Here is a 27,638-nt window from a genome sequence, read left to right on the forward strand (position 1 = left end):
GGAGCCTGCTCAGGCAGAGCGCGAAGACTCGAAGGGGCCTCAATCGCTGGCTTGCCGTTGGCTTTAACGGCGGCGGCTGAAGCGAGCCGGGCGGGGACCTTGAGGGGTAGCCGCGCCGCGGGTCCCGCTCGCCACCGGACAGCAGGGGGCCATGGCGGCTGAGGTAAGCCCGTCCGGCCTGCATCGTCTGGCCGGCGCCGGGAGGGGATGCCGGGGTGCAGCGTCCTCCCACCCCACCCGCTCCCTCCCTCCCGGGGGACTGGGTCTCCCGCAGCTGGCGGGAACTACGACTCCCGCCATGCCCTGCGGCCACCGGGGAGGCGGTACCCCCCCCCGCACGGCGGCTTCAGGGGATACTACGGGTCCCAGCATGCACCGCGCCCATGTAAGGACTACACTACCCAGCGTGCCCTGCGGCACACGGAGCAAAGTGGCTTGCCCGAGCGCGTGCTGGGAGTGTTTGGGGCCTGGCTCAGGGGTCGGAGCAGTTGCCCCCTTTGAGTCTGATTTGCCTTGTGTACCGCAAGTTTCACCTCACTTAAACTACTGGCTTACAAAATCAGGCCTAAAAATACAAACGTGTCCCAGCCACAGGGTCACTGAACAGTTGCTGACTTTCTCATTTAGCCAAACCATATAACTAGAAACTAAATCAATTGGAATATAAGTATTCTACTTACATATTTCAGCGTCTAGTTTACAGAGCCGTATGAACAAGTCATTGTCTGTATGAAATTTTAGTTTGTACTGACTTCGCTCGGGCTATTTATGTAGCCTGTTGTAAAAGTAGGCAAATACCTAGGTGAATTGATGTACCCACTGGGAGAGCTCTGCGTACCCCCAGAGGTATGCGCAACCCTGGTTGAGAATCACTGGCCTGGCTTTCCTCTCAGGGTGAGGCGTAAGGCATGCTGGGAGGCCTGGCCTGGCCAGGCCAGGTACGCGGTAAAGGTGTTGTTCACACTGGCCCATGCTGGGCATCTGATCTCCTAGTGGGATGGGAGTGCTGGTGTTGCCAGGACTGTGAGCCTGGTTAAATGACCATCATTCAGATTCCTGCACCCTTGCTCTACTGTTCTCTCTACCATCACTACCTGGGGTGGGCAATTGAATGCCTGAGTTATGTCAGTACAGATTCCTGTTAATTATGAGAGACGTGCCCACAGAGCATAAGACCCACACACAGTACAAATGAAGACCCCAAACTATGAGATTTGGGGTGCACATATTGGTATGGCATCTGTTTTTAAATGTCATATACTGCATTTAGTCTGCAGCCCTGCTGTAAGGGCTTTCTCTATTACTATTTCTATGGCTATGCCTCCCTGGCTGCTCTTCCCTTGCCCCCCCGGCACTTTCTGTCAAGGACATGTTTTTTCCCATTTCCTTGGTACATTAAGAACTCTTACCTCATGCTCCATATTATCCCTCCATCATCATTTTGGTCAGATGCCAAAAGGATGTCCTTCTAAGAGATGCTTAGCTGGTCTGTCTTCTGTCATCTTAACTATGTGCTGTGCTGCTGAAGTTGCTGGGATTTCACTACATTTGTCCATTACACAGAATAATAATTAATAACCTATTGGGCTGTCACCTTCCTGGAATGATTTTAATTGCTCACACAATTTGGGATGGCTCTATTTTATGTCAAGTTACATAAAGTTAAGTGTTAATATGTCAGATGAAAGTTGCAAGTTTCTCATGGCTTTTAGTGTTGTCTCAGGCAGTGGTTACCAAGCAGTGTCTGGGTACGATGTTTGATTTTGCTTTGATACGTTCAATGAGTTCATCATTTAATCAACTTTATATAATAATAAAAGGTGCATACAACATAATCATGTTTCAGTTGAATGAACTGAATTCCTAAGAGGTTATAGGGATAACATTTCAATATATCTTGTGTAATCCAATTTGATGCATAGGGATGAAATTGAATTCAATGAGTCATCTCTGTTAAGCAGCTTATACTGTATTAACATTAATATTATTTTTGGTTTCTAGCTTAATTCAGAAGTAGAGGATCTGAAATCTGACTTGCAGAAAACCTTTGACAGTGATTCTGACAGTGGACAGGGCAGCTGTGAAACAAGCTCTCCAAGTCAATCCAACAAGGGAACTGCATCTCTTGGTGACATAGGTCTGTAATACTGTCAGGTCTCTCTTTTGAGTTTTAGTTTTAAAAATTGGGTATTGTACTTTGCATTTATAGGTGTTTCCTTTGCAGAAGGCTGAGAGAATGTGGTCTTGAACTATCTGCGCTTCAGAAGTCACACGTTTGGTTTGCTTACCCTTGATTATTTTTTCTATGTAACCTGCATAAGCTGCTTATTTTTCCTCTATGTATACAGGCTTTAATTCTGAGATTTTTACATTTTAAAAAAACAACTTCAGAGCAATCACTAACAACATACATTGTACATTCATAAGTGTTTTTCTAAATATTATAGAAGAAAATATCTCATAATAGTCATTTGCAGTCTGACACCACTTGGCTTGCTAACATACCAATCCAAAACAACATACAGCACTTATGCATGATGTAGTGTAGGAAAATCACACCAATACCGTATTAATAATCAAAATACATGAACATATAAAAATATGTCTGGTCTGAATTCAAAGTGCCCTTTTGGTTGCTCAGGGTAAAGGTAGAGATGTGATGATGGTAGAAGGGCCGTAGTTGGGATTGAAGAGGGGAAATGCTGAGTGGGGTATTGAATATCTTAACTCTTTGTTTCCTTCTTTTTTTATCAGCAAAGCAGATTTAACAGCATTAACTCTAATGGCTTAGCGTGTGATGTTTCTCCTACATTTACACCAACCCAATCTGGCCAAATTTTTAAAGGCTGTTGTGGGTCTGTAGATGTTCCATTTGAAAAGTGTTGAATTTTTTGATGCTGCAAGAAGAATGCTCAGAGCTCGGTTGAGAAGTGTAACAGTATTTTTTTTATAAGGAAAGCTTTCTCTTTTTAAGATAACACTGTCCTAATGATAGTTTCCTATTAAAGTTAAAGCTCAGTGATGTTTCCTGTACCTGGTATGTTGGAAAAGTAAATGAGAGGATAAGAGGATTCTGAATGCACACTTGTTCCATGTCTAGCAGATGAACCAGTTCTTTCCTGATACCACACTCTCAAATTTTAAATATTTCAATAAGTATTATAAACTTACTACCTTTTGACCTGAGCTCATTAGTAGTTTTATGACATTCTGGACTGCAGGCTTTTTTAAATATAAAAAAGCTAAACAAATATTGCATTTCAATAATATTCATACAAAACGTAATTAAAGTGCAGCTAAGGTTTCTGCTGAACAACATTGCATTTTTCTCCCTGCACCATTCTGAAATATGGAACATCAGAACTCTGACCTCAAACAATAGAAAACCGGGAAATGCTCAGTTAAGGTCCCCCACATATCCTTGACAAGAAATTTAATGTTGCAAGAAAAAATAAAACACAAACTTACAAAACCTGTTAAGGTTTAAATATTTGCAAGATTGGGGTCATAATGTGTCTATTATAATTCACTTAGTATATTACTATTTGCTATATATGTTTGTTTTTATATATAAGAAATACTTTAGTCTCAAGGAAAGACACAAAGTCATTTTGAGATGGTTCTAAGCTTCTTTAAGGGTGGATAATTACATATATTATGCTACTGTGAGGGAAATGGGTTTTCAAAGCACAGATTAAATTTGATTTGCTATGCTGTACTAAACTTCCATTGGTATTCATGAGACTTCAGGGGATAATAAATGTCTCAGAGAAAAGTGTCTGGCATGGTGCACAAACTGATCATTTGGCAATTAACATATCTTTTTAAAAAACGTGTGCTATAGAGTGTAATGTATTTCCACCAGATTCAGATGAGGAGATCTTTGTGAGTAAAAAATCAAAAAGCAAGAACGTGCTTCAGGACAGTGAGAGTGAAGGGGAAGCAGAAAGCATTTTTCTTGAGAAGACTGACATTGTGGATGGCGATGTGGAAAACAGGGAGGAAAATAAGAACATTTTTGCCCCGAAGAACAAAAAATCTCATCGGATTTGCCAAGCTCTGCGGGACAGTGATGAAAGTGACACAGGTGACCCATTGCATCCTGAAAACCTTGAAATAGATGTGAAGTCCGAATTGACTAAGGATGAGTTGGGCTCACAAATGAGGAAACCTACAAAGATGTCAGTGAAATCTCGGAAAAAATACAAAAAACATAAAAGTGATTTTGAGAAAGAAACAGACAAAGTGATAGGCAAATCAAGAAGGAAGACAGAAAAAGAGAGAAAAATACAGGCTATTAGACAGCTGAAGAAGGAAAAGAAACACAAACAGGAGGTATAAAAATTTACTTGCAAACATTTCTGGTCTTTTCAGTTGTTAAATTCCAGCATTTGGTGGTGGTCCGAAGCTTCCAACACAATATGTGAGTCCACACCACAACAGTAAGTTGGACATCCACATATGGGGGCCCCAAGTTCTGGACAGGGTTTTTCTCTGAGCCATTGGTGGGTTTTATGTAATTCTTCCTTGTGTATGCTGATTGCATCAGTAGAGAACCTGCCTCCATAAATTAGCATATCTAATTTTGGAATGCTATAAAGTCAACATGATTGGCCTACAGAATTTGAAAGATTTTTGTTTTGGAGATGATGTAATGATGGGATGGTTGGTTTTTTTTGTTTTGTTTAATGACCCTAAAATCATGAAGATATGTTTCAAATATTTTGAAATAAACTTGTAAATTAATATAGTTCTTTCCTCCTTATGCTTACCAGAAGGATGGTGGTGAAAGATACCATTTTAATGATAGTGGGTGTCTTCTTGCTGACAAAGAACTCTTTGAGAATGATTTAGAGGAGGAAAATGATCCCCTTCTTGAAGATGAAGAGTCACTAGAATCAATAAGAGCTGCTGTGAAAGACAAAATGAAAAAACATAAGGTAACATACTTTAAGGTTATAATATTCTTGTAGAAGGTATTGTACCTGAGTATGTAACACAAACTTTTGGTGACACTGGGGTGCTTCCGCTTCTCCCCGCTATCACGTTGCTCGCTAGAGGTGAAGGGATATTAGCACCTTCTCTGAAGAGCATTGTTACAGAAAATTCCAAAAATAGTATTGCAACAGAGGCTGTAAAGGCACTTAACGAAGTTGCAGTAAAACAGGACAATAGTTGGCATCAGTTTATGAAAATGTTTGCTGATCCTATTTCAAGGTTGATGGCACAGAAAATAATTGTACAAAGTTATTTTGTTGCAGCTTCTTTGCCCTTGAAAGCTTCCATTTGTTTTGAAATTTAATAGACTTCTTTTTACCAATTATAGAGTAAAGGTCTGTTTTCTGAGAGTGAAGACTACAAATGTGTATTTGATGATGAGAATGAGGAACCTACATTAAAAGGACCCAAAAGAAAGGTGGAATATTTCATTATGCATATCTGTTCCTTTTTAAATCTCAGTAGTTCATTCTAACTTTATTTGAAGGCTTCTCTATGTTGCTCCTCGAAGTAGCTTCTTCTGTTTGATTTGGGTCTTGTTTTTTTAAACTCTTCTCCAACTGTTGTACTTTCTTCTGTTTTCTTGCTGTTTGAAAGAAGAAAACTAGTAATATAGATACACTTCTGCATTTCAGTCCTGTGGCTTCAAGGGTCTTTCTTTTCTCTGTTTAAGGAGCGGAAGGCAGCAAGATTAAGTAAAGAAGCCATTAAACGACTGCATAGTGAGACCCAGCGACTTGTTAGAGGTAAAACCTAAACTCTTTGGTGTAAGGGTGAACATAAGAACAGCCATACTGGGTCAGATCAAAGGTCCAGCTAGCCCAGTATCTTGTCTTCCGACAATGGCCAATGCCAGGTACCCCAGAGGGAATGACCAGAGCAGGGAATCATCAAGTGATCCATGCCCTGTTGCCCATTCCCAGCTTCTGGCAAACAGAGGCTAGGAACACCATCCCTGACCATCCTGGCTAATAGCCATTGATGGACCTATCCTACATGAACTTACCGAATTCTGTTTTGAACCCTGTTATAGTCTTGGCCTTCACAACATCCTTTGTAAAGGAGCTCCACAGGTTGACTGTGTGTTGTGTGAAAACATACTTCCTTTTGTTTGTTTTAAACCTGCTGCCTATTCATTTCGTTTGGTGACCCCTAGCTCTTGTGTTATGAGAAGGAGTAAATAACACTTCCTGATTTACTTTCTCCCCATCAGTTATGATTTTATAGACCTCTATCATATCCCCCCTTGTCGTCTCTTTTCCAAGCTGAAAAGTCCCAGTCTCATTAATCTCTCCTCATATGGAAGCTCTTCCATATCCCTAATCACTTTTGTTGCCCTTTTTTTAAACTTTTCCTATTCCAACATATCTTTTTTGAGATGGGGTGACCACATCTGCGTGCAGTATTCAAGACGTGGCCATACTATGGATTTATATAGAGGCAATATGATATTTTCTGTCATCTTATCTATCCTTTTCTTAATGATTCCCAACATTCTGTTTGCTTTTTTGACTGCCGCTGCACATTGAGTGGATGTTTTCAGAGAACTATCCACAATGACTCCAAGATCTTTCGTGAGTGGGAACAGCTCATTTAGACCCCATCATTTTATATGTATAGTTGAGATTCTGTTTTGCAATGTGCATTACTTTGCATTATTCAACACTGAATTTCATCTGCCATTTTGTTGCCCAGTCACCCAGTTTTGTGAGATCCTTTTGTAGCTCTTCGTAGTATGCTTGGGACTTAACTATTTTGAGTAGTTTTGTATCATCTGCAAATTTTGCCACCTCACTGTTTATCCCTTTTTCCAGATCATTTATGAATATATTGAATAGGACTGGTCCCAGTACAGGCCCCTGGGGGACACCACTATTTACCTCTCTCCATTCTAAAAACTGACCATTTATTCCTACCCTTTGTTTCCTATCTTTTAACCAGTTACCAGTCCATGAGAGGACCTTCCCTCTTATCCCATGACAGCTTACTTTGCTTAAGAGCCTTTGAGAGATCTTGTCAAAGGCTTTCTGAAAATCTAAGTGCACTATATCCACTGGATTCCCCTTGTCCACTTGCTTGTTGACCCCCCTCAAAGAATTTTAGTAGATTGGTGAGGCATGATTTCCATTTACAAAAACTATGACTCTTCCCCAACAAATTATGTTTCTCTGTGTCTGACAATTTTGTTCTTTACTATAGTTTCAACCAGTTTGCTTGGTACTGAAGTTAGGCTTACAAGCCTGTAATTGCCGAGATCACCTCTGGAGCCCTTTTTAAAAATTGGTGTCACATTAGCTATCCTCCAGTCATTTGGTACAGAAGCTGATTTAATTGATAGGTTACAGATTACAGTTAGTAGTTCTGCAATTTCACATTTGAGTTCCTTCAGAACTCTTGGGTGAATACCATATAGTCCTGGTGACTTATTACTGTTCAGTTTATCAATTTTCTCCAAAACTTCCTCTGACACCTCAACCTGGGACAATTCCTCAGATGTGTCACCTAAAAGGAATGGCTCAGATTTGGGAATTTCCCTCACATCCTCAGCCATGAAGACCAATGCAAACAATTCATTTAGTTTCTCCACAATGGTTGTTTAGCAGGCTTCCTGCTTCTGATGTACTTAAAAAAAATTTTGCTATAACTTTTTGAGTCTTTGGTTAACTGTTCTTCAAATTCCTTTTTGACCTTCCTAATTATATTTTTACGCTTCATTCGCCAGAGTTTATGCTCCTTTCTGTTTTCCTCACTAGGATTTAACTTCCACTTTTTAAAGGATGCCTTTTTGTCTCACTTCTTTTCCTTTGTTGTTTAGCTATAGTGGCACTTTTTTGGTTTTCTTACTATGTTTTTTAATTTGGGGTATACCTTTAAGTTGAGCCTCTGTTATGGTGTCTTTAAAAACTTTCCGTGCAGCTTGCAGGGATTTCACTTTTGGCACGGTACCTTTTAATTTCTGTTTAACTAACTTTCTCATTTTTGTGTAGTCCCCCTTTCTGAAATTAAATGCTACAGTGTTGGGCTGCTGTGGTGTTTTCCCCGCCATGGGGATATTTACATTTAATTATATTATGGTCACTATTACCAAGTGGTCCAGCTATATTCACCTCTTGGAACAGATCCTGTGCTGCATTCAGGACTAAATTAAGAATTGCCTCTCCTCTTGTGGGGGTGTGTGAGAGCTATTAAGATATCTTTAGGAAAGCAGCAGAAACTCCTTAGAGGCCAGATTCTGTTGTTGCTTAACCTGAAGTATTCAGGATCTAAAGTGGATAGGCTGCACTATTCTGTCAAAAATCTTGTTCAAGGATGGTCTCTCGGTGCAAGCAAGATTCCTGATTGGAGCTTAAAACTTGCCTTTACGCAGCTGTGGAAAGTCACTTGGAGTCTTTTTTTAAAAGTTATAGCTGGGCTACATATAACTGACTCGGTGTGACTTGGGTACTTAGTTGCAACAGATTTTAGAATTGGTCTTATAATTCTGTTCTTGATAGTACAATCTGCTTTCTTATGAAAGCACCTGTGCGTGCTGCAGTCCTTGCTCTTCATGACAGTAGAGCTCTGCTATTCATCTCTGCTCTGATATTTTAGCTGGACAATACTTTTCCCAAGAGCAATTGGATTTAAAAAAATACATGTTGTTTTTGATGTACAATTTAAATGATTTTTTTCCCCCCTTTTGGCAGAATCATCTCTGTCTCTCCCGTATCATATGCCTGAGACCAAAACCATCCATGAGTTCTTCAAGCGTAGACCTCGACCAACATTGCAGGGAAATGCAATGGCATTGCTAAAGTAAGGACCAAGCTTATCTCATAGTCTTTCTTTCCTAAATCAGGGCTCTCAATCTTCCTGAAGCTGATGTGGTCTATGTTATGAAAAAGCTATCTAATATATAGCCTCCCTTCTTATTTGCAACTGCATAGGCCTCCCACCTTTCCTTGGTAATCCCATACTGCTTCTATGGCAACTAAAGTCATTGCCTCTCTAGGAAAGTAATACTAGAGAAGTATTTTATTATGTTTTTAACGATCTTTTTAATGCAGTTTAACAGCTGGAAACAAGAAGTATCACCATGTGACTAGCCAACTCTCCACAGACCAGCAGCAAGGGTGTTGATTGATCATCAGTGGGACACAGATCACAGTCTGAAAACCATTGTTCTAAGTGGCAAACCTGCTAGTTTAGTAACTAGTATGTAATAGCAGGGCACATCTGTTTTCCCCTGAATAGATTTATTTACCAGCTAGTCTCTGATAGGAGTGAAATGAAAATCTTCGGTTAAATTGTACTTGCTATACAGAAGTAAAATTTGAAAGGAACATGCTCATCTAAATTCTTGTGACAGTGTCCCATTCTCCTCTCCAAATTCAAACCATTGCTCCACACTCCATGCTCAATTTAATACCAAATCCTATTTTAGAAGGTGTGTTGTACACTGAAATAAAGAGTATTCAGGGTGCAGCTAGGGAACTTTTTTCCTTTTAATTAAAAAGAAAAAAATGAAATCCAGAGAATCCTGCATGAATTTGCATTAATGGCTGAGATTTTAAATGCCCAAATGTCAGGCTATTTACTGTTCTGTTTCCTAGAATCTCCCTAACCTGATGTTCTATGCAAATGCAATTATTAGTAATTTGTGTTACTGAATAGAGTATTATACATTGGCATAAAAATTATAGTGTACAGTAATATTAGATAATTGGTATTTGTAATGTGATATGGCTTCTGAGCATCTAAGATCTGAATTACAATATTGCATTACTACAGTTGACTTCAAGTGAATATGTTAAGTAAGCAGGGCTGATTGAGCACCCCAGAATAACCCTGGTTGCCCCCCTCTCTCCCATACCTCTTCCCATCATGAGTTTAGAGAAAGTTTGGATTAGGATACAAATTTTGTGCTTGGGTCCTCTTTTTTTGTTTTAAATAGTGTAGACAAATTGTACTCTACATGGCTACAAAATCGCTGAGGAATTAACTTAATCCAAGTTGTGATAACGTAATTCACTTATCAGTTGACTTTGCACCCTTTAGAGTGAACCTATTGTAACTCCTTGTAGTAAAAATGTACCAGATTAATTTTTTTCCATTTTTAAAATGGAATTTGAAATGAGGATAGGCTTAAAATAAGCAGCAGTTATGAATGATGATGATCTCCCCACTCCCTCCAAAACTGATTTTTTCAAGGACAATAAATAGAACACGGTTTTGTTGCCTTGGTTTGATTTAGGCTTTTCTCACATTTAACAGTAGTCATTTTAAGGACTGATGTACTATGTTTTGGTTGGTGACTTTCTTTTTCTGTTCTTGACAGGTCCACTAAATATCAACTCTGTCTAAATGAAGAAATTACAGCCACTAAGAACTCAGCTGTAAATTGCAGCAATAATCAGACTGAAGAGGCTGATCAGCCAGAAGCTAGGGAACTGGAAATGGGGTTTAGTAAGGATACTGGTATTACCATTGTGGACAAACCTTCCCCTGATTTAGTGGAGAACCTGATAGAAAACTGTGCTGAGAAGCACAGAGAGGATGGTGCCTCTGATATTTGTGAGAGACTCACAACTGCTGATAATTCAGCAGAACAGCAGCAGACTAGCCTACTCAACAATGAATGCAGTGAACAAATGGAGAGTGAAATTCCCTTGGCATCTGAAGAATGTGCCTATGTACAAAGAGAGGACCAGTCACAAAAAATAGAGGTGGAACATGAAGAATCTGTTCAACAGGTGGTACCAGTGGTGGGGATTCAACCTGAAAAAGTAAGGAAGTCTAAACTGGATAAACTTCGGGAGCTGGGAGTGGATCTATCCATCAAGCCAAGACTTTGCTCTGATAGTGATTCCTTTATTATCCTTGATGAACCTGAATCAAACAAAGGTACAATATTACCTGTTGCAATCTACTTGATTTGACAAGCTAAGCAGGGTTAAGTCAGAACTTAGATGGGAGAACTCTGAGGAACAACTTTCTTTTGAGGAGAACTAATGTCACAGCATAGTGCTGGCTATGCTGGTGGCTGTACTGTCTTTCAGATGAGATTTAAAAACAAATCTTGATCCTTTGTGATTGTTAAAGATCTCTTGGATCTGTCAAGAGGAAGAGTTTAATAATGTTTTGCATAGTTCAATTCTCCCTGCAGTTCGAGTTAAATAAGGTGGTATTCGCTTTCTGTACTAAGCAGGAAGGACAACTTTTTCAACTTGGGCTGCCTAAAATTAGGCCTTTAAATCTTTTTTTATTCAGGTATCTGAATAAGAAACCTGACTTTCAGAGATGATGATGAGCATGAGTACTTTCTGATTATCTCATTAGAAGTCATGCTGCACAGCAAATGAAAATCAGGTCACACTCTTATTTAGCACTCTAAGGATATAGGTGTCTAGCTTTAGGCACTCATGTTTGAAAATTTCAGCTGTTTCAGTGTGGATAGGTGGTTCCATATCAGTTTAAGTTTGCATTATACTTTGAGGTCCTATAATATAATTCTAGTAAGTTTCCATTTATACCTACATACATTTATTGATAGCATTCAGTCTGTTCTTTAAATTACACAGAAACATGGTCTGTGCCATGAAATGACTCCTCCACTATCAACCTGGATTTAAATATATATGTCAGTCTGATCATATGGGGGAAGGGTCTGTTAATGAAATGGAATGTTGATATCCAACTCTCCAGTGAATAATTAGTTGTGGGGTTTTTTTTAAGGTTTTCAACTGGCATTTGATCATGTGCCCAAATATTAAAGTAAGCCATCCTAAGTGCATGGTTGAGCAAAGTTATCCAGAGATGGGCCACTGTTGTTAACGTTGTTTTTCAAATCAAATAATGTTGACCCCTCTTACACATTGGATGCTGAAGTGCTTAAAACTTACTTACTCTAGAAACGTATGTTACACCTGTATGTATAAAAAAAATTTAGGCACTTTTTATTTATTTTTTTTTTGTTGCCTCAAATTAACTTGATTTTAGCAGGAATTTTTCTTCTGACCTTAAATATAATTTTTTTTTTAAGAACTGGAAGCTCTGAAAGCGCGTTTCTTGAAGCATACACTTCACACAGCCACGTCAAAAACGGAACGGACTGTGAACTTGAGCATCATTCGTAGAGAGACCACTGCTGAGGGAAAAGAGGAGCTAAAAGCAGCTGTGGTGCCGGTGTCTTTGGCTGCAGAAAATCTAGATGATACAGTCCATGCAAAGCCAGGTATGTTTGGGGTGAGGGTCATAGCTGTTGAGTTGGAAAACAAGTATATTTTCTTGCTAAGACTCTTCTATAATATCTAATATCCTACATCTTTACTGGAAGCCCAGGCTTCAACTGGAGTTTACTTTCACCAAAATACAAGTATAAGATAATTCAGTATGCCCTCTGGGTCATCTTGTTTCACCTGCGTCTGCCTGGTTAATTATAAGCTTCCCTGGGCAAGAATGGTCTTAGGATGTTTCATGCAAAGTGCTGAACACATTGACAATTAAAACTACATGCTTGCTTCAGTGTCACAATGAGCTGCAATCAATTGATAAAGTAAGTGTGAAGAAAAACACTCAGATTCTCTAACTGGTTGATCATGGTCAATAGAACATAAGGGCGTTTAATCTGTGATTCTCTTTGCAATTGCAACCATATTCCCTCCCCCACCCCCCCCAAAAAAATCTAAAATACAAATGAAAGTTACTGCTTCCATAATTAACAGGCATTGTTCCAGTTAGCTATATTGTTTCTAACCAGGTTAGTATGTTAGAAACTTGAAAAGGTAACTCTTGAACTGTGTTAGCTATTAAAGAGGATGTTGCCCTGTGCCATAATTTAGCCATTTGCCCTCTGGAATCTCTCTCCCCCTGCCCCACAATTTCATATAAAACATATTTATCCTTAATATCTACAGTACATCAATCTACATAAAATCTGTAGATTAACCCTCTTGTGGTATTCATAATTAATAGCACTTTCATCCCTGTTGCAATTCTTAATACAGGCTGTTTGTGTATCGGATCATTTTATTTGCATGTATTGAAAATGATAAATATATAGGAAACTTAATCTGAATCACCTATAATATTTAAATGTTAGAGGTAGGTAATTTGGCTTGTTCTATGACATGCATGCTTTCTAGCTGTTGGTGAAGTATTTCATTTGCCCAGGGCAACTGGAAGTCACTGCTTTGATAGGAAGCAAGGGAAAGAAGAACCCTTTGCTAGCTCATGGGACTGTGCCAGTGGCATTTGTTGATAATGAGGAATCTTCCTGATAATTCATGAAGTTGTGTTACCTCTCTAAATGGTGTTTAGAAGAGCTACATCTCTTAGCCTAAACAATCAGCAGATCAAGTCAGAAAACCTTTATTTTAAAAAAAAAAAAAAAAAAAAAGCACAAATGCCTTTAATCTTCTTTCTGTGTGTGTAGTTACATTAAATTATCTGCTTGAGGCTTCATTGTAATGTATCTAATATATTCATTTCTGTCCAGGTGAAAAGCTACAAGTGCTGAAGGCTAAACTACAGGAGGCCATGAAACTCCGCAGGATTGAGGAACGCCAGAAGCGGCAAGCACTGCTTAAACTGGATAATGAGGACATGTTTGAGGAGGAGGAAGAAGAGGAGGAAGAAATGACAGACGAGTCTGAGGAAGAGGAGTGCAACCCGGAGGTCTATACACAACATTTTTACATAACTTTGTCAATGTCTAATGTCGGCTGACTCCTCATAGTTAACAGGGAAATGAGATAAATTAGAGTTTTGTGCAATATTTATATTGCACAATTTGCCAAATGGAGACCATTCTTTGACACTAAAAAAATACTGTAATTAGAATGTTGAAGATTCCATGTGCTCACAGACCAGTATCCAATCAATCTTTTTTTAATACCAGTCTCTTCCTGACTGTTCAGTGACACTAGCATAGAGGTCCCCAAACTGTGTGCTGAGGACCGTTCGGGGGGGTGGGGAGGGAGCGCCACCCAGCTCTGCTCCTGGCCCCAGTTGGCGGCCCCAGTTAGCAGCCCTGCACCTCTGGCTGGGGCTCCGTTCCTACCCCAGCCTCTACCCCTTACCCCCGTCTGCCTCCCCTCCCTCCCAGCCACGGCCCTGCTCCCGGCCTTGGCTGGGGAGGGTGGAGTGGGGGGCACAGACAAGGGTAAGTGGGGACATGACCCTGAAAAGGAGACCACTGCACTAGCATCGGGTTATTAAGTGATCTTTACCAGTCCATATGCTAGTTCAGGCTGAGCTAAAACACTTGAAATATATGAATAGTCAGAAACTTTTAAAATTATTACAGCATTTTAGTAGCTGATTGACTGACTGTCTTAGCAACTTAAACCTTTTTTCTGCTTAGAGTAAATGTTCGTTCGTTTTGCCATACGAGTTCAAATAAGTCCCCTCTCAGTTTAGGTATGCTACCTCCAGGGTTGGCCAATATCTGATCCTTCACACAGGTGAAGCCCATCCAACTGTCTCACCTAGCCAAGTAAACAAAAAGCCTATATATATATTTTTTAAAATTGTTCCATTTTGAGTGATGCCAGTATTTTCAGCTTCTGGCTGCAAGAAGTTTGATTCCAACAGGATGGATGAAGACTTAAGTGAGATCCCTTGGCTGATCTCAGAGATGCAGTAATGTCAGACTTGGAGGCTAGACATTCTTTTTCAAACAGTAATTAAGGGGTCAAAATGACTTGGTTATTCTAAGCCCCTTCAGAGCAGGCATTGGAGTAGAGAAGTCCAGGAGTTGGAAACATCCTTCAATTCTCCCCTCAATAATTCCATGTTAGAACTGGCCATATAAAAGTATGCAGTTTAAGTAGATGGTCAAAATAATAATTCCTGCTGTCTCATTACATGGATATGTGTTGGGTTTTTTAGACTGTAGAGTTCCTTCTTGGTGAGGCTGAGGAAGATGATGAGGAGCTGGAAGAGAAGGGTATTGAAGATGGCGATAAAGAAACTGACAAAGAATCAGTTGATGAGGAAAGGGTGGACAAGTCTGTGCATTGTGACTCTGTTCCCAAACCTTCCTCAACGGAGTCTACATTGATGCTGTTTAAGGACAACTCCTCCAAAATGGGGTAAATAAACCGGTCTTTAGAAATGGTGAGCCCAGCCCCAACTATGTTTTAATTTGATTAACATACACATGAGACATTTTGATTTGAGAACTAGTGAATTCATGTGTGTGTGTTAAATATAAGGATGCCTGCTGTCTGTCTCCCCATTTGTGGTAATTTTTAGGAGTGTTTTTATTGCAATAGTCACATGTAAAAATAATAGTTTGCGTGTGACAGTGACACTGTGATAGCAGTGATACTTCGAGTTAGTTTCCCAGACCTGAAGAAGAGCTCTGTAGGCTCAAAAGCTTCTCTCTCACCAAGAGACGTTGGTCCAATAAAAGATATTACCTTACTCAGCTTGTCTCAGTGCATTCCACATGCGTTACCTTGTCTATAAAAGACCAGACCTGAGAGTTAATGCACACAAAACAAAATGTGGTCAAAATACTTTTTTTGGTTTGTTTTTGTCATTAATTGCAGATACTCTCTTCCTGATGAAAAAGCTGAGTTGGAGGAAGCTCCAGGCAAAAGACCTAGCAAGTTAGGTAAAGTGAAACTGCTGTTTAAAGCAAGCATTTTTCTTTGGGATTTTCAGTTCTGGCACATAAGTGATTTGCACATTTCTGTATCTAGGTTACCATTGGTGTGTCTCTCCTATCACATGTTTGCACTGGGGCTGTGAAATGTTGCTTTGCTACTTTTACTAAGAACTTAAAAAACCACAGGGTCCCTCTTTGTGGTGAGGACTGGAGTAGGACTCCTAATCAAAACTTCTTGCATCAAATTGTAAGCCAAAATATTCAGGATGTGGGTTGGATTTCAATGGTAAAATGTCATTTGATTAGGTATTTTAGGGAAACTGCTGATGCCAATTCATTGTGAATTATTGAGGCAAGTGACTCTTGCTGATGGAGCCAATGTAACTCTTCACATTTCTTGGTTTGTCTGCACGCATAGTACAGAAAGAAAAGGAGGACTTGTGGCACCTTAGAGACTAACCAATTTATTTGAGCATAAGGTTTCGTGGGCTACTGCTCACTTCATCGGATGCACCGATGTAGCTGTAGCTCACGAAAGCTTATGCTCAAATAAATTGGTTAGTCTCTAAGGTGCCACAAGTCCTCCTTTTCTTTTTGCAGATACAGACTAACACGGCTGCTACTCTGAAACCTGTCCTAGTACAGAGGCATTCCTAAAACTCATCTAAAATAGCTGCTTTCTTCCTTAGAAGATGACGATTCATTTTCACTGCCAACTTCAGCAAAAGAGAACAGCCACAACAGCAGCTTTGAGTTGATTGGCTCCATGATTCCATCATACCAGCCTTGTAACAAACAGATGGCACGTGGGGCCAATTTTCTATCTGCAGTAGGAGGTTTCAGGTCTTCATCTCCAGCTTTGTTCAAAGCAAGCTTTATCAGCTCTGCTTCCAAGGTAAGACTCCTCCCTGACCTCTTCTACCTTCATTGCACTCCCCTAACAACTTCATATGTTCTGTGACTTAAGGCCAAAGCCAAGTTTCCTTTTAATCAAGAATGTAAGCGTAGAAGGTAGCCAGTTTCCCCTCTGTGGTTAATTGGGATTTAATCAATGCAGAATCTCTGTCTTGACTGATACGAATTTTTTAAATACTGTATGTATCTATTGGAACAAATCAGGGTGATGTATTAAATACACAAATCCAAATTCTAAAAATGCAAAAAGTATTGGAGGAAACCCATTGCTGAGTAATCTGTTTTTGGTAACTTTTTATGAACTATATAAAAATATTCCCATGGCCTATACAACATCTCACACTAGTGCATTTTTAACTGGGTAGCAGGACAGTCATGAATACTTGTTAACCTTCTTCTTCTTCTGTATTTTCATCTGTTTAAAATGGCACAACCATTAACCTTTTTGATTCCAACTTGTAGGACTGTGAAAAGATTAAGTGTTTATATTCTAGTTCATTATCAGATCTTGTTAATTTTATTTTAATTTTTTTCCCTGACTAGAGTTCAGGAAAGATGTCTGAGCCCTCTCTTCCCATAGAGGATTCCCAGGATCTGTACAACGCCTCTCCTGAGCCCAAGAGTTTATTTCCAGGAGCAGGAGAGTCTCAGTTTCAGTTTTCTCTGGAAGATGATACTCAGAGCCAACTGCTTGATGCAGATGGGTAGGTTACTGATATTCATCCTTCTGAGTGGCATTCTGTGTGTGTTAACAGCAGTAGCGAGGTTCTTACTCCCTTAGGCTACATGAAAAGGCATGCCATTTAAATGGCTCTGTTGGTCTTTTTTGTTATGTTGGCTTTACGCAGTGTGATTGGCCCAATGATAACCTCTTTCTTAGTGTTGGAAACTGGAGTGGCTAGTATATTGAATCCCGAAGGTGCCAATGCATGTGTCTGTCCCTCACAAATTTTTAGTTGGTCTTTTGCAATTTTTTTTTTTAATCCCTCTTTAAAAAACCCTCCACAAATCTGAAGTAGGTCTAGATTTTAATTAATTTTTTATCTTCTGGGTTTCAGTACAGTATTCGTTCGCTGAAACAGTGGTTAAGATCAGAAAACCATGTAATAACTAAAACCTTCTTAATCAGCTGATCTGTTGACCTCTGTTAACTTTACTGACTAAACATATTTGAATGCATTTTACTCTTGCTAGCCAATGCAGAGCCATTGCAGCTTTGGCAGAGCAAGGTGGATTTTATTCCGCATCATACATCACCAGAACAGCCAAACTGCATTGGCAGAACCATTGCTACTGGCAGTGTGAGTTGGAAAACACAACTGGATCCTCTTATTCCAGATTGAGTTTGAAAGACTGGCAGTTAGAGAAGCCATCTACCTACTTAAATCAAGCAAAGCTGATCTAGAATCAATGAGAGACAAACGTGGAACTCCCACAATGTCATGCTTAGTATTGCTATAACTGAGTGTTTAAGACTCTTTTGGGAGTTCTGCTTTGTCTCTCTAGACAAGTCCTCCGCACAGGTGGAAAGGCAAAATTCTCCAATATGTGGTGGTTATTTAAACTGTAGTTGCCAACTTCTAAATCAGGGCTCTCCAAACTCAAATCACCACGAGGGCCACATGAGGACTAGTACGTTAACCCGAGGGCCACATCACTGACATCTTTTCATACAAAGATAACAAAAGTCCCCCACCTCTGCCCCTGGCCCCACCACTGCCCCGCCTCTTCTCCGCCTCCTCCCCTGTGCATGCCGTGTCCCCACTCCTTCCCCCACTCCCCCTGGAAAGTCCTAAGTGCTGCCAAACAGCTGTTTGGCAGTGGGAAGCGCTGGGAGGTAGGCAGAGAAGTGGGGACGCGGCATGCTTGAGGGGGGGTCGGGGGGTGAGGGGAGCTACGGCAGGCCGCAGGAAATAACTCCACGGGCCGCATGTTTGAAACCCCTGCTCTAAATAAAATTTACTTTCAGGTTCTTGAATGTTGGACACCACAGGAATAAGTACCAGTCCTCAAAGCATCGGCTGTCTCTGGCTAGTATGGATGAAAATGCAATGGATGCCAACATGGATGAGTTGTTGGACTTGTGTTCTGGGCAGTTCAACAGTCAGACTGAGCACATGCCGAATGCTAATACTGGCAAAAAACAAAACATGGAAGAACTGCTCAATCTCTGTTCAGGGAAATTCATCTCTCCAAGTAAGTTCCGAGTTCTGTTCCCAGTGACCTTGATTTGTGACTTTTGGGGGCAAATCTGAGTTTTAAAAAAAAAGTCTTGTACTAACTAATGGTTCAGTGCTGGCCACGCCTAAGGAATTGTGATAGTGTACTTGGAACCCTAAGAGTTTAGAGTGCTTTAACTGTTTGGAATTGTTCTAGGCATATGTTGACGATCCTTTCCAAGACATTCAATGATGTTCCAAAGGCAAAAGGGAAGCTGTGTAATGATTTCTCTGTTGGTTTCTTTCTGTAGCAACATCTCCAACCTGGGCATCTTCAGCATCATCCTCTAAGCCAGAAAAAGAGAGTGACGCAGATGATCCAATGGCAGAAGCACTAGCTCTTTGTTCAGGCTCCTTCCCAACTGACAGGTCAGCATTACAGGAGTTCTTGTTCTGCATGGCCATCATGGTCTGACTGCATTTCTGATGTGTCTCCCTCTGGCTCAACAGGAGTTTAAAATGCTATTGACACAAACGTGGTTTGCCTTGGAGGTGAAGGAGTTGAGTATCTCAATGCTCTGTAGTAAGAGGAGGCCCTGAAACATAAACTCTTGTATCAGAGGCCCAGTCTGAGGCCTCAAGCCTGAACCAAAGTACTTCCAGGCAGTTTTAAGCAAAGCTGGGCTGTGAGCCAGAGGCAGGTCCTACTCACAGAAGTTGGCAAGAAAAGGTTGTTAGAAGCATGTGCACACACACACAAGTGCTAATGAGAGGAACTTGCACCAAGACGGCATCAGAACGCTCCACAGACATAACAAGGAACAGGCAGGTGCATCTTAAAGACAGGGTCAAAAGGACAACGTGATGGATAGATTTGTTTGAAGTATGATGAGTAATCTGTTCTGCAACTGTATAAAAGTAGGTCCAGGAGCGCGCATATTTGCCCAGCCTAGAGGGCAGCAGAGTGTCCTGCCAGTGACTGAGCTGTGTCCATTGCCAGGGAGCACAAATTCGTAGTATGACCTGTAGAGTCTATAGGGAACTATCACTGTGCTTCGTTTGACAATAAACCTGGCTCAGGTTCCTTTGTACCTTACTCAAGTCTGTGGGTTTTGGGGGTTCTCTCGGGGGTCTGCTGTGTTAGCTATCTGTGCAGAGTCGGGGCAGCACACGGAGGGAACATGCACGCAGCCGGCTGTTACCATCATCGAATAAGAGCAGAGCACCACACCGGTAGCTATTGACAACATGCTCAACAGTTCTTTCTTTGACCAGTGATACGTGAGAGTTGAGAGGCTCCTAAGGCATTGTCGTTCCCGATGTCCATTGTGAGGAAAAAGAGTCTCTACTGCTATTGATGGTGGAGGCGGAAAGTGGGAAGAAAATTTTGATCAAATCAAAGCACAGGATTGGGAACTTCTCGGCTTGTGTTCCTAGTTCTGCAGCTGAATGCAGGAACTGTGGGCAAGTCATTTATCTTCTGCACCTTCGTTTTCTTCCTTATTAAAATTGGACTGATTTACATGCACTTAACAAGGATGTTATTGTTTAAAGAGTGCCAAACATACTCCCAAGAGGCATTCCATTTTACTGAAGGGGAAACTAACACAAAAGATAATGACTTGCCAACGTTACTCACACTAATGCTAATGGGGAATTAAGCACCTAAAGCTCCATGCTACAGTGTTGGGAGACTGCAATGTTTCAGATGCTATCATGGATAATTGCTTGTCACTAGCTCATCCAGCAGTTAAAACCCTGTTTCAATCCATTTCATATCCATTGCTGGAGATCAGCTGTAAGTGTGTGATGTGGTTTGATTTTTATAGGGAAGGGGAAGATGATGAGGAGCAGGAGGAAGAATTTGGCAATTTTCAGCTTGCAACAGATGACCATGCCTTTGATAGCGAGGAGGTGAGTATTGACGGAATGCAGTGATAACTTCAGAGCTCTGCCCGTAAGCATTCAGGTTATTTTCTCAGTTATCTGTCCATTTGTGCACAGATCTAAACTTCCAGCATAGATTGCTGAAACCGCTGAAGAGCAGTATTTGGGTCAGTGTAAGAAGTGATGATTTAGAATTCTGATGTACTAGGTAAAATATCTTGGTTTTGTGGGCATTTTGAGAAAAATCCAGGAGGTTTTAGTCTGTTTTTGTTTTTAGCCATTGAAAAACAGAGGCAGTTGCAGTTATAGGGAGTAAACGCTCTACGGAATGTCTTAGGAATTTCTGAAAACTGTTCCTTGTTGACTGATAGGATGAAAAAAGTGACGGAGATGAGAGAAGCGAAGATGAAGCAGAAGTTAGTGATGATGAAGAGGAGCTATTGAGACAAAGACAGGGCTTAAAGAAAAAATTGTGAGTAAATCTTTCTCCCTATCTGACCTGCGAGAAAAGCAGAACCACGTCACTAGAAATTTAGTTTTTAGTTAAGAGTCAGAGTTGAAAGAGCTTTTCAGGAGCTAGTAATCTTTAAATATAAAAAGCAAGAGATCAGGATAAAAGTAACAATGACTTTTTTTTTGTTTTTGATGAAATAGTACTTCTCTTAATATTGCTTGTGACTTAAGCTCTTTCCGTGAGCGCTGTAGTACGCATTTTGCAAGTGAAATGATCTTTGGGTTTTTTTTTCTTAGAAGGCAGTTGTCATCTTGTCAGATGGTGGTCTGGCAAGAAAGCTCAGAACTAGAATAATAGTGGGCACTGCAGGACCGAGGTGAAGTAAACTGGCAGACTTTCCATACGTTCATATGCTCTTAAACTTGAATAACTTAATCAAATTGAAAATGAAAACTGAATAATAGCATCTCTAATTTAGCATACACAGTAGTTCCAGAAAGACTTCGCTCTTGCTTTCAAAGATTCACGCGATGCAGCTAAACGTTCTAACTTTAACTCGTTTGGAAACTCTCTTCTAGAAAACTGCAGGATTTCTTGGAAGATGAGGCAGAGCTGTCTGGGAGTGAAGTAGGAAGTGAGGATGAATATGATGGTGAAGAGCTGGATGAATATGAAGAAGAGATTCTTGATGAAGAACTCCCTCCTGAAGTGGAACTACAGGATCAAATTAACAAAATACACATGTCAGTAGCAATCCTAGTATACTTATACAGTACAGCAAATGCACATCTAAAGTTCTAATCGGTTATAATCTGGAATTGCAAAACTAACCTAGGCTTCTCTCCTTTGGACAATAACATTAGGAAGGCGATGCTTGATGATGACAAGCGTCAGTTACGCTTGTACCAAGAAAGATACCTTGCTGATGGAGACCTGCACAGTGATGGTCCTGGGAGAATGAGAAAATTCAAATGGAAAAACATAGGTATAATGTTGGCATATTAATCTCCTATTGTAGAGCAAAAAATACAGTGTGGGAGATCAGGGGAGGAAAATGCTTTAGCAAGTACTTTAATATGAGGCTTATGGTTGTAAGATCTACTGATCCCTAGTTTATTGTTTTAATACACACATATTGTTTGTAACTGGGAGTGGGGGACTTGCTTGGACTTCTCTTGCCTGGTTTCAGACCACAGTAGAACCTTGGCTTGAAAAGTCTGAAGAAACCATTTAAAGCCATTTTTGGATCACATGCTAGTCAAAACAGAACACTCCTGGGGAATCAATAACTTCAAGCTAATATAAAGAAATAACTTTAAAAAAAAATAGTAACTGTTAAAAGATTCTCTCAGTCTTAAGTGGTTTTAAGTCCCACCATCTAACTAAAATAGAATATAGATGCTGTCTATTGCTCTTCTGCAGGCTAAGTCCAGGAAAAAGTAAACAGAAAGCTGATGGGCATGACTTTTGAATCTTTTAGTTAAGGTGTATATAATGATCCCCATTATAGGTTGTCTGCAGGACTTGAACCTGGAACTTTCAGCACAGGCCACTACCACTTGAGGAGGTATAGGAGCATCTCCAATCACTTTTTGTCAGCAGAAGGTTCTTACTCTATATGTGTAGCCACTAGAGGGGGATACAACAGATCCAGTTTGTTACACACAAATAGTTTATATTTTTAGCAAGACTTCATATATTGCTGTTCTGGACTCCCCTAGGACAATACTATTATGACAAGATACAGTCTATATTTTCCCCCAGTAGCTTTCCTTTAAGGAGTCACTTACTTTTTTTTTCCAGATGTGAAGTGAAGAATTCACTGCCTCTTGCTGGATTTTGTAACTCTTCTACTCTGTTCTGAAACATCCCTGTTATCTCTGCATTTTGGCACAAACCTATTAAACAGACTCTTAGTATTGACAGCCATTGCCCATTTGCTTGGGAGCAGGAGGAATGGTTAGTTGGGCAAAAGAGAGAATCCTACAGACATTCTGATTGTATATTTCCTGTAGAAACGAGCAATACTCAAATTGTTCTTGATGGCTTGGTTTTAGGGTTTATTCCTGGGTACAGCATAGCACGCTTAATTTGCTGGGGCAAGATCTCTTGTGTAACGACTGTGCCTCTGGTACAAGACTTGTTTATTCATAAGTCAGTCTCCAGCCTGTACCATTATGTGCAGTGTATACAAACTGTGTGCACAGGGAATGTTTCTGCTAATTTTGATGTCAGTAAGGAATAAGCAGTAGACTGTGGCAACTGTAAATGTATGGTAATCTTAATTTAGTAGCCAAGAGTAAATGAACATTATCTTGTATGTTTAAACAAGAATGTGGTTTACATCTACATGAGCATTCTGCAGACAAAATTTGTGTTGCTGAAGTACCCTGCTTTAGTTCTTTACATTGTTTAAAGCTGTTAATCTTGTTGAATGATGCTTTCTAAAACGCCTTACAGGAAACATTTCCACTGGATATTTCGTCACTGTTTTGCTAAATGCTTTGGTTCCATCTGTGTCATCCATTTAAATGAGAGGAAGCATTCTGCATGTAATTCACTTCAGAGATTCATTGCCAGGAGTTGTTTAGGAGAAGAGAATTCTGGGCAGAAAGGATTTCGTTGCAGCTTAACTAGTTCTAATAACTTGCGTGTGTGGGTTGGATTTTTTTGTTTTGTTTTTTTTGTCTTTATTGTTTCTGAAATTCTTACTGATCTCCAGTGGGGAGAGACCTAAACTCTGTGTGTCCACTTACTACATTCTTAAACAAAACCTGTGTACTTTGTGGAACCTTTTTGGAAGTATAGGTTTCTTTTTAGTGGACAGGAAAGTTCATCTGCATTCCTCATGCCTCTCTATGATTGGGAGAACTAACTGTCTCTTCTTTTCTAGATGATGCTTCCCAGATGGACTTATTTCTCAGAGACTCCGATGATGATGATGATGATGATGAGAATGAAGAACAGCTTGATGAGACAGAGACAAAATGGAGAAAGGAGCGATTTGAACGAGAGCAGTGGCTCCGTGAGCAGGTATTGTGTTAATCTGCAGAAAGGCTGACTGCTTAATACTTCTGTACACCATTAACAAAGTATGATGGACTGTTGGCAGAGCTCTCGGTTTTGTTGATCCTGTTAGTTAAAAACCATATCAATTATAGTTTTCACTTCTCCCTTGTATAGCACCTTTTGCTTTCCCTCCTGTGATCTTGGCAAGCAGTTTCCCCGTCTTGAGGTCATGCACTGAGTTCGTGGCAGAGCCAGAAATCCTGTTTCCTGCTCCAGAATCCTAATTCCATGGCCTATAAATTTCCAGGTCAAGTTGCTTTAATTAACGTAAGGTCTGAGGAATGAAATCTAGTTGGTATCTTGAAGCTTCGACTGTTGTAATAGATAAAAAGATGCTGATGAATGACCTGAAAAACTGCAGGAAACTTTAAATGCTGGTTTATATTGGCCTTGTATCCTAAAACTGATGTAATAAAGAGAGTTAGTATGTTCAAGTCACTGAATGAAATGTCCATTGTTTATTTATGAATTAGCAGTCTAAAAAACATCTATTTTTATCAGACAGAGAAAGGAAAAAATGAAGGGGAGGAGGAGGAAGAAGAAATTGGTGAAAATAGTCAGTTCATGAAACTAGCAAAGAAGGTGACTGCTAAGTCCTTGCAGAAGAAAGGTAAGTTTGCTTCACACTGAAGTGGCATCCAAGAAGAAAGAGAACCTTGACTAGCTACTGACTGTTCCAAGCACTAGTGAAAGTTGCTTTTAGACTAGAGATCTCCACTCATTCCCCCCCATGCCAGTGCAGGATGGGCTCCAAGTTCGTTAGAGCTTTGACTTGTCTGGCTCTAAGAGATGTAGCTGCAACCTTGATGGCCAACAGACATTTTTCTTTGCTAAAATATTTCTTTTCCATTAATTTTTTTTTTAAAAAGTTAGTGTGGCAGTATGTCCCTGTGCTCTGTCGTCTTCCTCTTTTGGTCCCTGACTCATAAAGACTTTTTGAGTATAGTGACAGTCAGCAGAGCACACCACTTCCAAGAGGCCAAGCTGCTTAAGGAAAAATTGCACAATGTGGTTTAAATCAAATAATCTAGTCAATTTTTAACTTGCACATGGCAAAAATGTGATTCTGAGACTGCATAGCTACTTCAGAAATAAACAAGTTCCCTGCCAGTGATAAAGACTTCATTGCCATTGTTCTTGTTGGTCAGTTAAAAACTGACTGCAGCATTTCTTGGAACAGGATTGCTGTCCTTTGTGAGTATTTCTGTCTGGTACAAAAAGGTTTTTTTCCTAATGATACTCCGGAATTGAATTTATTTTCTGTGTTTTTCCTCCCCCCTCAGCCAACCCTGTAGCAGCTGTACAGGAAACAAAATCACTACCAAGAAATCCCTTTGAAACATTCAGACCTACCAATGACCTTCAGGTTGGTACCTGCATGGCATGAACTTGGATGTGTATTTTCATGTTGCATCTACAGAATGCATTTAAAAATAGAGATATAGAAGGGTTTTGGGGAGCGTGGGTGCAGTGTGGTTGTCTCTAAGGAACTGTAGTGTATTAAAATTATTCATGCAATGTGTTAATGTAAAATTCATTGGTTGTCTTCAGCTAAAGAATGGATCACTTCTGAACAGACCTAAAGCTGTCCTTCAGAAGCTTGCAGCCATGTCAGACCTTAATCCAAATGCTCCCCGAAACTCACGAAACTTCGTCTTCCACACGCTTTCCCCAGTCAGGAGCGAAGAGGCAAAGGAGAAATCAAAACCGCAGGTACAGATTTGTGGGATATGCCAGTAGTGTCAATTTGCATATGTTGCCATGTTAAAGAATGTGCAGGGGCAGAATCCTGACAGGCAGATGGGGACAGCTACACTTTGTTTCAAATGTGACCTTGTAATTTATAGCTTGTCATTTACTACATGCACAATGTAGTAAGAGCTGTTTGTGTGCATTGCCTGAAATAGGGGACAAACTAGAAAACCAAGTGGAATATTTGGGATTCGGGTGAGCATATGTGCTCTCATTGGACAGTGGTGATGAGAAACCTTGTTGTAACTGTCCTGAATAATCACAGATTTGTATTGCCAATATATCATGCTTTCTTATAGGTGGTGAAAAGAGGTCCTACAGAGATGGTAGCACCTTCACCCAAACGGCCCAGGACTGATGATTCTGCAACACCAGGGAACCAGAGCCGAAGCATATTCCGATACTTGGAGAGCTGAATGTTTGTTTGGGGACAGTAATTGCATCATGTCTCGTTGCTAGTGACAGTATATGCTTTGTAAATCTCTAGCTTCAAGCACCAATGGAAAACTGTTTCTCCTTTGCCTGGATTCTTCTGACCTGTGTCAGTGCTGCCAGATAAGTCTTTGTATACCCCACAAGGTATTTCCCAGTATTCCAGGACAACCAGCAAAACCTAAAGTCCATGCTTTGGATGGGCAGAGACTGAGTTAATACTTCGTGCCAAAGCATTACTGAAATTACACTATAGGATGCAGATCTTTTGAAGTACGACTCCTCAAATGTTTTGACTCAGTCCCACTTCCTCCTACAATTCTGTTAGTGAAGTAGTCTGTTTTTAGGGTAACTGTACCACCTCTGTATTGTGGAGAACTGATCTATAAAGGACCGAGGGCTGCATCATTGGGAGGTGTAGTGTCCATAATAGCAATGGTTTGCATACACTGTTTACAATTGGAGTATTAAGGTATTGCTATCTTCCTTTTATACCTACTGCTTTCTCTAATGCTGACCATGTACAGACTTGATATCCCAAAAGGTTAGGGTTTACATTTTAAATACTTTTTTTTTATTTTTATAAAGTTAACCCTTCTTTTATAGAACAGCAGTGTAGCTTTTCTTCTTCTTCTCCCCCCCGCCCCCCATTACCTTTTACAGCCAAACTTCACATACACATCAGCATATCGTGTCTACATGTATGTGAAGAGGTTCTTTTACACAAATGAAGACTTATTTTTTTTTAATTGCCTGTTGCTTTGTTTTGGACCAAGGTGCCATCTTCCATGAGAATTCATCCTTTGTAGTGCAGACAGAAATGTAAGGCCTTCTTTAGATAGAAGAAACAAGATTTTATACTAGCAAAGAACCACTGTTCCCAATTATTCTAAAGTCTGAGGCAGGAACAGAAACTTGGAAGACCAGTAAGAGTGTACAACGTGCACCTGGCTATATTGTGAATGTGTGAAGCTAAAACTTATTCATTGTAACATACAGGCTAATTCTTAAAGACTCCACATGTTCCTAAGGCTTGATTTGAAATGCTCAAGATGCTGACCTGATCACAGAAGAATCCTGAGTTGTACATATTGTAATTTCATAAGCACACTTTGGTGTGTTGGTGGTGTAAAATATTTTAATGTATATTGTGTTTATAAGGAACTATGGTACTGTTGGAGTGCAATTTTACAATAAATGTGTGGGTTTTTTTTAATTTTTGTAGAAGTTTAAAATTTAATTTACAAAATCTCATGCGGCTGTGTGCAAGTATTTCAAAGAATATATTTATCTACCAAGCTTGCTTTCTCTGTCACCGTTGCCACACTAGAGGGCCCTATTATGGGCTAGTACAAAGAGGCACTACTTAAGTAAAAGG

The 27,638-nt window shown here is 40.1% G+C and overlaps 1 protein-coding gene across 2 annotated transcripts; it reads left to right on the forward strand.

The window, feature by feature from the left end:
- On the forward strand, positions 1–27,476 carry CLSPN (claspin). Of its 2 annotated transcripts, none has more exons than XM_084652326.1 (25): positions 1–163; positions 2,002–2,137; positions 3,866–4,335; positions 4,776–4,940; positions 5,327–5,416; positions 5,672–5,744; positions 8,685–8,793; positions 10,316–10,881; positions 12,020–12,211; positions 13,475–13,653; positions 14,869–15,071; positions 15,534–15,598; positions 16,282–16,487; positions 17,051–17,211; positions 18,477–18,703; positions 18,978–19,095; positions 20,496–20,580; positions 20,925–21,025; positions 21,586–21,750; positions 21,871–21,992; positions 23,901–24,040; positions 24,578–24,686; positions 25,360–25,442; positions 25,628–25,789; positions 26,128–27,476. In XM_084652326.1, the coding sequence occupies exons 1-25, from the start codon at positions 152–154 to the stop codon at positions 26,242–26,244; spliced, it is 4,056 nt and encodes a 1,351-aa protein (XP_084508452.1). In that variant the 5' UTR covers positions 1–151; the 3' UTR covers positions 26,245–27,476. The 2 variants fall into 2 exon arrangements, with proteins under 2 accessions (XP_084508452.1, XP_084508453.1); XM_084652327.1 differs by having other exon boundaries at positions 16,285–16,487.
- The last annotated feature ends 162 nt before the right edge of the window (positions 27,477–27,638 follow it).

Source organism: Lepidochelys olivacea (assembly GCF_965140295.1).
Source record: "Lepidochelys olivacea isolate rLepOli2 genome assembly, chromosome: 19".
Taxonomy (NCBI): domain Eukaryota; kingdom Metazoa; phylum Chordata; order Testudines; family Cheloniidae; genus Lepidochelys; species Lepidochelys olivacea.

What these genes read in the sequence shown, in the direction of transcription:
- CLSPN (XM_084652326.1), top strand. An exon ending in TTATCAGCTCTGCTTCCAAG is followed by an intron (nt 16,488 to 17,050) that starts GTAAGACTCCTC and finishes TTCCCTGACTAG; the next exon opens with AGTTCAGGAAAGATGTCTGA. An exon ending in TAAGTCCTTGCAGAAGAAAG is followed by an intron (nt 24,687 to 25,359) that starts GTAAGTTTGCTT and finishes CTCCCCCCTCAG; the next exon opens with CCAACCCTGTAGCAGCTGTA.